The sequence below is a fragment of the Colias croceus genome, chromosome 16 (genome assembly GCF_905220415.1).
Source record: "Colias croceus chromosome 16, ilColCroc2.1".
NCBI lineage: Eukaryota > Metazoa > Arthropoda > Insecta > Lepidoptera > Pieridae > Colias > Colias croceus.
Window position 1 is genome coordinate 3,535,087 of NC_059552.1, and position 14,123 is coordinate 3,549,209.

Consider the following 14,123-nt stretch of genomic DNA (forward strand, 5'->3'; position numbering starts at 1 on the left):
GAAAATGTTATCGATTCTGAACCATTTCTGAAAATTTGGCCGGTCATTGAAAACTAACCCTGTATACTTTATAGTTCTGCGTATCACTTTAGTAATTTAAGTACATTGTCCTACATTTAATCATTTTTATATAATTATATTTATATGATGAATGTTCGTAAATTTCAGGAAACTGATGTCTTTAGAAATTTCGCCCTAGAACAATATAGGTAGAGTGCGTAATGTGAAAGGTTGTCTGGAAGAAATCGCTCTATAGCAAAAAGTCCGGACAATTGTACTTAGTTTAAGCTATCTATAAGTTGTATGATTGTATTTTTTTCTCTCTCATATAAGTGCAACAAAGAACAAATTATAAAAAAAATGTGTGCGTGCACTAGTGTACCTACACACGTAAGAAGTGAAACTTGTTTATGACCTTATTTTTCAAAAAATAATTTACTATATGCAACTTTACAGAAATACGTCGAATCACGCGTCGTAGGGATAAGAAAAAGATGGCGCGTAACGGAAAAATGTCACGAGTAACGAAAAAATGTTACACTAAATTTTTTTTCCAACCCCGATAAAGAAGTTTCACTTCAATAAATAAATAGCAACGTATTCTTTTATAAGACTATTCTAATATTATAAAACTGAATAGTATATTTGCTTGAAGGCGCTAATCTAAGGATCAGCTGGTTCGAATTGAAAAATGCTAATGTGTTGGATTGAAATTTATCGAGGAAGGCCACAATATGCAGCACTGAAGAAAATCCTTATATAAAAGATTCCTTTTGAAGGCAGATAAAATTGCATAGGTCATAAGATAGTGAGTATAAATAAACTAATTAAACAATTTAAAGAGCGACATATTGTTTTATTAATTAACGAATAAAATTCTAATGCTCTGTCATCTGTTTCATTCCTTTACAGACAATTATTATCATTTTCCTCCGTAAATGTTTATACATATTTTACTAGCTGCTCCGCGCGGTTTTACCCCCGTGGCTGTCCTGTTGGTCGTAGCGTGATGATAATGTATCGTGAATAGATGCATTTCTCGATAAATGAGCTATCTAACACTGAAATAATTTTTCGAATCGGACCAGTAGTTTCCGAGATTAGCGCGTTCAAAAAACAAACACTTCATCTTTATAATATTAGTATAGATAAACGAAATGTTTATAATTTATAGATATTCTTCGAATTAAATCTTAATGTTTAAGTTAAAATTTTGCTCTATACGTATACGTGTTTGATTTAAAATTAGCCGTTATTCTGCAAACTGCAACCTTATGTAACTCTACACATTAGAGTTGCAGGTAAAATGTTTTAACAAAATGTCTAATGGTAACATTTAAGCTGCGAAATGATTCCATTTTCAGAACGTACTTTATTTAAGGTACGAAAACTAAATTATATTTTTATTATTTCACCCTTTTCTTTACTCTACATCTTTATTTTTAGAGCTTCTTAACGGAATTTCCCAATTTTCCCTATGAGGTTCTATAAATATTGACAGCAAACATAATATTAGTATTTTATTTACAGAAGGGGCTATCCAATACACAAAAACTTGGTCAATCAAGCTCCAGGGAATTTTTTTAATCGCCCAATACAAAATGTCACCCCGCGCTCAAAGAACAATGCAATGAATAATAAAGAAAACAGAAACCCCTTTGTCATTCACAAAACCTTAGAAACCCATAAAATGACAGTCCTCAATACGCTGTCATTTCTAATAAATGTATGACGTGGGATCAAACGTTCGACCGAATTCAATTGGGACTGCTTGCTAAATCAACATTGGCCGTAACAAGTCAATCAACTGGAAAATTTCATTGTTTCTTTCGTATTTTTACTAGTTACTGCATCTGAGTTTATTCGCATTTTCATTGGTGTTTGTTATTTTTATTTTTACTTTGTATTTTTAATCCCGAAGAGTAAGGTATCATCATCCACTATTGTAGTGTGTATAACTCTATATTGCATTTGTGGCAGGGTTTTTTAATCAAACACGCAATAAAAAATAATCTCAGAATGGAAGAGAAGTTTATAATTATTAAATATTTTTCTATCCAATCTCAATTTACTATGTAAACAATAGACGCCTTAATGAATTAAGACTTTCCTTAAAGTACCCTGTCAGTTTCAGATAAGTTCCAGTAATTTCTTAGATAAACCATTACAAATCAACACAAGGACGATACTTAAAATATATCATTATATAAAAGTTGCTTTTCATAATATGTTCTACTTAAAAATGTTATTGTGTTTTCTTTACAAACTTACAACACTAACAGACGCTCTATTATTTGCCCATTAATAATTTAATATAAATGCAATTTATAACACAATTAAGCAACATATGGTTTTTTATATTATGTACATAATTTTAAACCCTAGTATTATTTAGAATATTGTATTCAACGGAAATAATCTAACAAACAGTATACTCCTATACCTACTGAGTACCGTTGTATCAATTATGAAGTCATCCTTTTAAATCTTAATTTTGATACAATATTATTTAGTAAGATATCGTAAGCATTATTCAAATATAGGAAATTTATAAGAGAAAGTGAATATTGAATGCTTATAAGAGAGGATTTCGCCGAATAACATTTGTTATTTATTATTAGTCGGAACTTTATCGAAATAAGAATAGCGGTTTCTAAATTCTAAGTAAGTTAGAAGCATGGAATATTTTGAGAAAAGGCGCTTTTGAATATTATGAAAAGAATTTAAGGAAGTTTCCATTCAGCGGGTGGAATAATGAGGGAAAGGGGTTAAAGGGGGAGTTTTTATTACATTTACTTATGCATCGTCAGCGTCGATCGATTGATTCAATACAATGTATTCTTACTGTACCTAGAGATTAGCATTATTAAAAATTTTGTTGTTGAAATTATACGAGTTTTATTCTTTATTTTATATAAGATCTAGTTTAAGCTTCTAATTGATGTTTAAATATCTACATATTATTTTTCTTCGACTAAAATAATAGAATTTATAGATATTTGTGAGTATAAAATTTATTAATATATTAACTGAATGTTATCTTCTCTTATTAATGCTTCGTTATATTGTAAAAAGTAATGCACGTATGCGAACCAGAACTTCCAAACTTACATTATCGTTCACAAAGTTTCTGCAAACTTTATTAACTTTCCATTCACATTATCACACTATTAGCACATCACTAAACAACTCCATAACTATAGTAAATAATTTTATTTATTTCGTATGAAAGTTTTACGAGCTCATACTAGACACTTCACACACAACTTACGCGATCGAAGGCTCTATACAAACTGAACGCAGGCTGACTTGTGTCCTGAAACAATTACTTTCTGCGCAATTTTGGAGCATTATTTCGCTATACGCTGTTTATTAAGGTGTGAAATAGTTGAACAGCTGTTTTCAAGAATACTTGAGATAGTTTAATAGTGATATAATTTCAGTTGGATATTTAATGTCATACTTTGTTTGTAATATTTGTCACAAAATTTATTGAATACACGGGTTATATTAATTTAAATTATGAGTATGGATAGTTTTAGAATGTTATATTATAAAACATTACGTTGAACTTATAGCAACATTGCAATATAATATTAAGTTTGATATTTTTTATTATGTTGTTATGGATGCGAATAACTGGTTTTATAGGAAAGCGTCTCTTGTATCAAGTTTAACTTTAATCAAGCATAGTATTATATTAATATATTATGTACATTGTACATTACAATGGATACAGAAAAAGCAGAAACTTTGACCTTTATATAACCTACATTGCAACAATAAAAATATTTCTGGATACACCCGATGGGAATTTTTCTCAGAAATGGTATTATTTTTTTCTCTCATTTCCTCGACTTTACTTTATCATATTTGTACAATTTGTCTTTAATTAATAATGATTTAGATACTTTGGAAGAAAACATTAATAAACAATATTATAATATGCTCTTGCCATTACAATGAACAAGTACATTCTTTGGAAGCACGCTCCATCTTAGGCCACATCTTAGCCAAGCGGGATCGTGGCCAAGCGCTCCCCTGTCGCAGCATAAAAAAATGGCTTATAATATATTATACCAAATCCAATTATCAAAATATCATAAAATTCATTCAGTCCTTGAATCATAAAAATGTAATCAACACGACTTTCTTCTACATAGGTATTATTAGCTCAGATATAGATTCGTATTAGTATTATTTATGAATATCGGAGTTCTATTCCAAATTCGGAGACAGAGAGAGAGAGCGCAGGCTGGTGCTACAACAAAGGACGATTTGCTTGTCCCATAAAAAGCGATATACTTCAGTATGTCGCTATCTTCTGGAGGCCAAACATAATGCCTTAAAGCAGTTTTATTTCCAGTGTGGGTAAATGATGGCGCTATACGACCTTTATACTGTCATGTATTCACTCTGGAAATAGTACTGCTTAAAGACTTATCATTTAGTTCAACCAACACATTAAAAATATATAATATGTAATCCATCTTGAAAATAATAAAATTATCCTTATGTGTTCAATGTCTATCTCCCTTATATTTATACTTCCAAGAAAAGTAATTTCCAAATACTCACATCGATATGTGAGTAATACTTTCATTATTACATCCAATACAATATAATCAACAATATCATATTTTCGGATATATTAATAGAAATCTTACTCACTCTTCGTTAGCTCTTATAATTTAAGATCCGAGTCGGTTAATTAACCATAGCGTAAATCTTAATCATAGCGTAATCTTTTGTTATTTTTTGAAGATTAATTGAGACGGCACCCGATTACTTACAATCTGTCTAATTCCTAAGTAAGACAATAAAAAAAAATGCGCTGTCAAGTACCCTATTTGTTATTTGATATGATATTTGATTTATAAGAATTTTTTGTACCTTATGTATATTATTATAGAGGTATATAAACAAAAATATGAGTCAAGAAATTGCGTTAAATCATTTTTTTTTCACTCTGGTGGTCTTTGACGATGAAGAATTATTAGTAGAAAAAAAAAAAATTAATTGTAAAAAAGAACTAAATAACTACTTCTAAGCTGAATAAATGATCTACTTGTTTTTTTTTTTTTACTTTTAAAATATTTACGTACACTGAATATTTCTACAAAAACACGTCTAAATCGGTTATCCGATGTAGCGTGCCTTGCGTGATTTAAACTCCAATCTATTTCGCGGTTCAAAAAACTAACAACTTGAATACATTTTAAATTGCTTTTAAAACAGGTGTCGTAAATAACATGGACGAAAATATCAAACGTTTTATCAAGAAATATCTAATGTAAGTGTCGATTAATGCTTATATTGCAAAACAAAAAAATTGCTGCGTAGTTACTTTTCTGTTTAAATCAATGAACCGACAAACTTGTTGATGGGTGTTGGAATAGCGAGACGAGATAAAGGTTTCATCTCATAGAAGGATATTAGCTTTATGTCATGAAAATATGACTTAAAGAGAGTGAAATAGGAAATATTTTATGTGAGTATTTCAGAGGATACGGATAAGAAATTGCCTGGGATTCGTTACTAGTAAAATATAACAAACTAGCTTTCCATCCGCGGCTCCACCCGCGTTTTAAAGAAAACACCCGCATAGGTCCCGTTCCCGTGGGATTTCCGGGAAAAACCCTATCCGATGTGTTAATCCAAGTTACCCTCTATATGTGTGCTAAACTTCATTGTAATCAGTTCAGTAGTATTTGCGTGAAAGAGTAACAAACATACATCCTCACAAATTTATAATATTAGTAGGATAGGAAGTAGGATATCACAGGATAAGGAAAGCAACTGAGAAATTATCTAGGATTCGTTTCTAGTATTTAAATTATAACAAACAATAACGTAATACAAACATAAAAAAGTGAAGTCCCATGTCCCCTAGTGGGGTAAGGGGCAGATGCATTATACATCTGTTTCACTGATCGATTTTCTTTAAGGACAAGTAGGTGATCAGCCTTCTGTGTCCTGCCAGACCGAGACATTTTTTTTTTCTTCGTCTCCACCGGGAATCGAACCCAAGACCCCTCGGTTCTACGCTCACGCGTTAACCACTGCACCAAGGAGGCGGTAATACAAACATACGGACTAATAAAATGTTACCTATTCGCTTTGCAATGGATTAGTTATTGCAATAACCTGTCTTGTTTTTATGATTGACGTTTCATGTGACCAAGAGCAGGACAGCTATGGTAGAAATTTGTAAAAATTTATCCATTGTTTTATCTTTTTATTAGTAAGGCCGATAGACTAGACAGCAAACAATTATGCATATTGGTTTTTATGATTGTGTCGAGTATTCTACCTTTACCTTACCTGTACCTTTTGTCTTTAAACTTTAATTCTTCTATGTATTATTAAATGTATGTGTTTAATAAAAGGTAGGTATCTATTGTATTGTATTGCATGTTCATCAGTTTATTCTAAAATCAACTGAAATCCTACTTTTATATGAAAACTTTATTTATAAACTAGCTTCCGCCCGCGACTCCGTCCGCGCGGATGTCGGTCTTCGCGTGGATGGTTATTTCTCCATTTTGAGTACCTCTGTCAATAACATCTTATAAATATCTATTGGACCCAATTCCCAAATACGGCTAGGCAACGTGTGTTCGCGGTTCTACGGAACAACGTCTATGGATGAAACTGAAAAATTAAGATTAATTTTTTTCTACGTATTTTTCCAGGATAAAAAGTATCCTATTTTACGCCCAGGATAATAAGGTATAATTATACCAAGTTTCATCGAAATCGAACCGCTAGTTTTCACGTGATGCCTTCACATACAGACAGACAGACAGACAAAAATTTTTTTAATCACATATTTGGGTTTGGTATCGATCCAGTAACACCCCCTGCTATTTATTTTTTCAATATTTTTAATGTACAGAATTGACCCTTCTACAGATTTATTATACCTCTATGTATAGATTCATGATTATTTAAGTAGATATTATTTAAAAAGGCAAATCGTTGATAAATGTTCTCACGTTTCATTCAAGTTGAGCTGGCTTCTGAAGACCTGCCTATCTGGACAAATTAGATGATATTCAGAGAAATTTCTACGTTTTTAGTACTTGGCTTGTTTAGATGAAAAAAGATTAAAAATGATTGATGATATTTATTTTTGAAGCTTATTATTCTGAGCCTGAAGCCGTTTTACTGTATCGGTGTTCTTGTTTTAAAAGTATTTTAAACAGATAATCACAAACATATTATTATGAAAAAAGCTGGAAGACGGATTCTCGATTTTCACGTTCAATAATGAACTATGCCTTGCATAGATTCGCCTTGTCCTCATAGCTCCTTCATGGCGACGATACCACGAACACGCTATTTCAAAAGATTGTTCCCAGTACACCAACAATAACGTTTTGTATCAAAATTTTCTATGTTGCGGATTCGCGAAGGGTGTGTGAAGGAAATAATCTTTAATGCGTAATATATGATTTTTTTCCTTATCTGAGGCATACGGAACACATAAAGTATATATCGTGATTCGTCAGTTCAGTATTAATTGATAGACGTGATTTTAGTGATGGATTGGATTACATCCATCAGTACGCCAGTTACAGGTTTAATAAACACGATTCACTGATATTTATTGGAACACAGTAAATACATCATTCATCTAAGGAAACTCTGGTAAATTCAGTTTTCCAAACTCTTGTAAACTTGATAAAAAAGCAAATGTGCATAGATACTTTCTAGGTGAAACAACTACGATACTATAAATACATAGTGTGATAATACATAGGTAGAGTAATATAGAGTCTTGTACACAAATCACTACATAGTATAAAACAAAGTCGCTTTCTCCGTCCCTATGTCCCTTTGTATGTTTAAATTTTTTGGACTACGCAACAATGACCTATTTATTATACTAGTAGACGCGGCATAAGCCAACATCATTGCACTAAAAACAGCGTAATTAATAAATACCTACTTACTAACGCATTATCACCAATACAGCTGTTCTCTCTTTCACTCTCACGCACGAGACATAATACATGTCTCACTCATGTACTTCGTAATAACAACTGCCGATTAAAATATAAAAAGAACGTCCAGCCACAACGCTGAATGGTGCGTGACTAAGTGAAACTCGGGCACTTAGCTGAGTTTTTTCTTGCCAAAATAGAGAGCGGGTAACGTATCTAGCTTTTTTATATATCATAGCTATGCAACGGATTTTTATGCCGCTTTTTTTAATAAATAGAGTGATTCAAGAGAAAGGTTTTAATAGATAATTTATTAAGTTTTAGGGAAAAAAGGCGAAGCCGCTGGCGGAAAGCTCATAGCTTTTATTTCATAAAAAGTAAACTTTTTGATATCCAAGTGACAAGGGACAGGTTCTGCATGCCGGATAAGTAGGGTATCCTTCATTGTCCAAAGAACAATAATTTATCATGTTTTCATTTTTCAAGCCTTTTTTTAATAAATCATGTGAATAAAATGTACTGAGTTTTTCTTCTGATATAATATAATTTGAATCGGATACAAGTCTGAAGTATGTTTTATGTATTATTTAAAAGTATGTATTATTTAATTATAAATGAGAAGTTTGGTGAGGATGTGTATACGTGTGTATTTGTTACTCTTTCACGCAAATATTACTGAACAGATTGCAATGAAATTTTGCACACATAATATAGAGGGTAACTTGGATTAAAACATAGGATGGGTTTTATCCCGGAAATCCCACGGGAATGGGAACTATGCTGGGTTATTTTTGAAAACGCGGGCGAAGCTGCGGGCGGAAAGCTAGTCTATAATATTTAGGCCAGTTACTAGGTTGGATATTGGTACTGACATATAAAGCGTCTTTTAATGCGACGAAATTAAACATTAGAAATCAGAAAATCTTGAATAAAAGAGTATAAAATATCTTAGTTATTTTACATACTTTTTGCAACAATATCTAACTTCCGAAACACAAAGTCGACTTCACATAAATTTTATTAATCCTACAAGTTTCCGACCTACGACCGTTAGTTGCAGCTGTCTAAAATGTAAGTAATATCGCTTGTTCTTTTATGTATTATGTTCTTGTGCTACTTTTAAACATGAATGTGAAGACTGACACAAAATGAGAATATTTTTGGACTCATTAATGGCACTTGAAAGTATGAACATTTACTCGTCTTTTATACGACTAATGTTTATTTAAATAACACTTGTATTAACATATTTTATCTCAAAAGTATTAAGGGCATGTTACTGTATTGTAAAAATTATATGTATATATTTTAATTTCAGATTCACATCACTGAACTTCGGGTGATATTCAGCGTGTAATATTTGACATACTTACCGAGGACGGGACAGGTGCAACCAATCAAAAGCTTCTAAAAATGTCTCGAGCGTAATTGCTTCTTAAGAATTGTATATCTTATTTCGTCAAGTCCATTGACTAGCCCATAATATAATGACAGAATAATTCGTTAAAAGTTACGATTTCAGAATTGGGTTCTTACCCATTTCTGAAATCGTAACTTTTGATAATGTAGAGCAGAACCTCCGAATCTTCTTAGATTCGGAGGTTCTGCTCTACATTATCAATGTTGGATAAATATTAAATACTAGGCACATAATGAAAGTAATAAAAATAGGTACCTAACAATATTACGCATTGTGTGTGTGAGTGTCTTTTATGGTTTACGTGTGTGTTTGTGTGTCATGAAGGTTCTATATCGAAGAAAAACTTTATTTAGGTACTTAAATTTAATAATTAAACAATTGGTATAAAATTATGTACTTGTAACACACGTACTATTGCATTTTCATAGTAAGTTAAATCATCTATTTTTAGGGAAGTCAAGAAATGATGAAAGTGTAATGCCTTCTGAAATAAAGTGTTATTATAATTATGGGCACATATTGCACACATACGTACGTTTAATTTTTTTTCCTTTACTATAAACCATACTTAAATTACCAAAGTGAAGCATAATAATACGAATACATAACCTTATTGCAACCATATCAATATGGTTGGAATGCATTTCTGCAGTTTTCCTTAATGTAATTTTCATGCAGAATTTGCGTTTTATATTTTTAAATTATCTTAGTCGTTTCTGTCATTCCTTAGCATTATTTACAGTCGAAGCACAGATGTTTAGCCAAGTAACGTAACATTAAACCAAGGAAGTTATGCCAAGAATTTCTTAGTGTATTTCGCTTAGTTCATTTTATTTAAAGAGCTGGAACAATTAAATTGGTGCTATGCTTATGGAAACATTGAGAGTTTGTTTTGATTTCGTTTAATAATGTTATTCTGTATGCGTCGTGTGATGATTTACATTGTGGTCATAGTTTAATTATTAAATAGGTAAGGAGAAATTATTTAAATGGTAAATTACAGAAGAAATAATAAACGGAATAATTTGAGAAAATATGTAAAACTCTTGCTGTTTTAGTTGCATTTTATTTGTTGTTAAGATAAGTAAAGATTGAGGTATCCAACTTTTGTCTCTCATTGTCAAAAAGTATTCCGAAAGCTAAGCTTTTGTAATAATTTGAAACTTTCTAAAAATGATTAGTGTATGTAGATAGTCAGTCTCAAGTTAAATCGTAACGAGAGTGAAAGTGTTCCATTTTTTTATCGACGATTCGTAGCGTGTTCTTTTAATTACGTTTTATTTTCTTTTTTATCCTAAGCAGCAGAACAAGGATGTGGGTCACCCGATGATACGTAGTACAGCAAATCTTTACATATAACTGAAGAGTAGAATAGCTTGTAGTCTATAAGGAGTAGTCACTATTATTTCCACATAGAGCATTGCTGCGCGAAGGAGCTTGGTCATTGTGGACATGGTTCGGCCGAAGAAACGGCAGCACATGCGATTTACTCGTATGGACCCCTACTTACGATGCAAGAGTTTCAAAAGTTACGTAGGTACATGTACAATATGAAGCAAATAGTAGCCAGCTGTGGTAAAGAAAAATCGACCCGATCGTAACTTACCTTCATCTTACGTTGCATTTACATCAAACGAACATAGAGCTCTTGCTCTAGCATTATTTCATTTTATTTAATATTATTACTTACTACTTCGTATTTCTATAAATATTAATGATTAATATAAATACGTAGCCTCCGTCTTTTTTAAACTATCTACTATATTGTGTGCGGACATTATCAATGTCTTTATAAAAAGTATTTGTTTAAAAATAAATATAAGGGTTATTAAATGGGTTTGTTATTTAATTAAAAGACATATTAGAAAATACTACAGCTCATATATTCGAAGTTACACTTTCATTTCATCAACAATAATCACAAAAGTTTCATCATCTTTTGTTTTGCACCGCGTATAATTTGCATACAAATAAAATTTCAATAAATTCAAACATAATTGTATTAAAACAATTTATCTGAACCCTATATCTTATTATTATATATTTACATTAAAATTCGCAAGTTTAACTTTATACATTAATATTATACATTGTGTTTTATGATACATAATTTACATTTTTATTCCATAACCTTAACAACATTTGGTCAATGCTTCTTAAAAATTAATTTATTTGGTTGTTTAAGTTGATTAATTGAATATATTTATGAATAGTGAAACCTCTTAAGGTGATAAAATACATTACAGTTATTAACATTAATTCATATAAAATAAGTGACTAAATCAAGACTAGAAACGATAATTTTAGGCAAAACATTACCACTTACAAGTTTAAATGAACATTTAATAAGCTTAACAATTAAACAAGGCATAGAAAAACATTATCACAAACGAAAAAACAAACACAGAGACATAGTTTTGGTTAAAAACAATGATTTAGTACCGTTAGTAATTGAAAAGGTAGCGAGTAAGTTAAGCATCTATCTATTAGTAACTAAAAACTCAAATAAACACATTTTGTAATAACAGTAAGGTTGTGTAAAATCAACACCTACAGCTAGACAAATATTATTCTATTCTACACTAATTGGTGTTTCATATCGAACGTCTAATAGGAATAATTTATATTGTACTAAATATAGAAACCAATTACTTATAGATTAGCAAAATATAACGCAACACAAACGAACGTAATACCTAATTACTAAAATATTTTGCCGTACTAAATAATTACTAAGGCCGCATACTGATAACTTACAATAATATTTTACCCTTGTCTATAAATATAGTTACTTCAATCTTTATATAATTTTGCTACAAACATAAATTTAAATAACATAGTTATGATCTGTAACAATACACAGATTAAAAATGCATTAGTACAAGATATTCGGTTTTAACAAATATAATATTTTTTCGCCATAGATAAAAGTAATGTTTAAAAAAATTCGATAGCTACATAAAATATTTATTAAGAACCTATATAACAAAAATATTAATTGTTTACAATCAAGATATAAAACACATATTGGTATTACCTAGGGCTACTGAAATTCAACGCATCATATAACTTTATTGGACAATGTGATTTAAATTTCAAATTATTTTTAGTAGATTAACATACAGTTATAGATTTTATGTTACTTACTAAATATCTATGAAAGAATTCAACAGTGACGTAATTCTAGGTATAAATATTGGGTATTTCAATAGGGAGATACATTATTAAAGTGAAAATGTTTTAGACGATAATGTTAACAAAAAATATAAATAAATTGTTCCCACAACTCCTTCCCATACAAGCTAGTAATCATTATTATACTCTCATTACAAACTAGGTACTATTTACAGGTTATTAATAATATTTAAGATAATAAAACTGAATTATCGAAATTTTTGTAGTGTTTTAGGCACTATTTAGACAGCCATCAATCTTAATGTCTTAATACGAAGCTTGCTTATTCTATGTTATAAAAATTACATCTACGTCAATAAGTAATAACAATTTTTCTATTAACTAAGTGTGTATACAGTTTAAAGAAACCTATAAGGTCTGTAAGATGGTTGTAGCAGATAACTCTACGTATCTAGCAGAAATGTCACAGTTATTATTTAACTTTTAATTTGCATTTATTAGAATGTTTATGCATTACCCTATACTGGTACAGTATCTACTTCTTTAAAAACCTCACAATTTTATATATTTTATTTTGATTGTGCGAGTAAAATAATTGCCATGTCGATATTAATTTTATCTTTGAGCTATACTTTTTTATTTATTTAACGTGAGACATTTCTGCTATGCGTATTGTTCCTGAAGTTATATTAACTGAACTATGTAAAGTTTATACTTATAAAGAAGTGACCAAGACTAATATCTGTACCTATATCTCGCTGCTTTCAAACATCTATATACTACGTGTGTATAAAAGATCTATTCAATTCTCAAACAGTTGCCATCAGTTACATGTGTCGATTAATAATAACGTACTCGGTTAACAAAACACACCTGAACAAATACAATATTTGTGACGTGATTCATCGAATGTATAAATAAATTAAACTTATTGATACAGTTTATATAAAATTAATTTCGGATTCACCTTAAACGAGACATGAACATTATTTTTTACAAACGGTGATAATTTAATCAAAATATCATCTAAGGTATTGGCTAAAGCGTCTTTAAATAAAGCATCGTAATCACATCGGCTCGTCCTTCCGTCCATCATTATCTACGTAACACTAAACAGTCCATCACATCCGAAACTTTACGGAACAGCGAAGAAAACTGCGGCTGACCTTATCTCGCTCCGCGCTGACGATCCGGGGTAAATATTTCACAGTCATTTAGCACTTTTTGAACACGTCCATTAAAAAACATCGGTAAAAAAGAAAGTCTCGGTAAAGTCGTCGAAATATAACGTGAAACAATTTACCCGATGGCCTCGTGTAACAAAAGGGGGGGTCAGAGGAGGGGCGCCGAGTTTCGTCGAGTTCAGCAGAGGAGTTCGGAGTTGGAGGGCGGTACTCAGCTGGGCAGAGGCGGGCGGGGGTGAGGCGCGGGGCTTGGGGGCTGTGGTGCGGGGGACGGCGCGCCCGCGCTCTCGGGCGCAGAGTGCGCGCGCGCCGTCGCCGCCGGCTGCAGCACGGGGCTCGCCGGCCAGCCGTGCGTGCTGGCAGGGATTGTTCTGGAAACAAGTATCATTACTAAGGAAACAATACCTAATGCTATTCACATGATGCACACACAAG

The 14,123-nt window shown here is 31.4% G+C and overlaps 2 protein-coding genes across 13 annotated transcripts in view; both read right to left on the reverse strand.

Annotated features, from left to right (window-relative positions):
• LOC123698410 (gonadotropin-releasing hormone receptor) overlaps nucleotides 1–3,280 on the reverse strand; it is a 47,980-nt gene extending 44,700 nt beyond the window's left edge. Inside the window, exon 1 of the mRNA XM_045645025.1 lies at nucleotides 3,112–3,280. The gene's annotated coding sequence lies outside the window, so the exon portion shown is untranslated. The remainder of the gene's footprint in view (nucleotides 1–3,111) is intronic.
• An 8,410-nt stretch (nucleotides 3,281–11,690) lies between these two features.
• LOC123698557 (small conductance calcium-activated potassium channel protein) overlaps nucleotides 11,691–14,123 on the reverse strand; it is a 205,350-nt gene continuing 202,917 nt past the window's right edge. For all 12 annotated transcript variants that reach the window (XM_045645236.1, XM_045645231.1, XM_045645234.1 and 9 more), the window contains one exon: nucleotides 11,691–14,059. In XM_045645236.1, coding sequence (XP_045501192.1) covers nucleotides 13,900–14,059 — 160 coding nt within the window. In that variant the 3' untranslated portion in view covers nucleotides 11,691–13,899. The remainder of the gene's footprint in view (nucleotides 14,060–14,123) is intronic.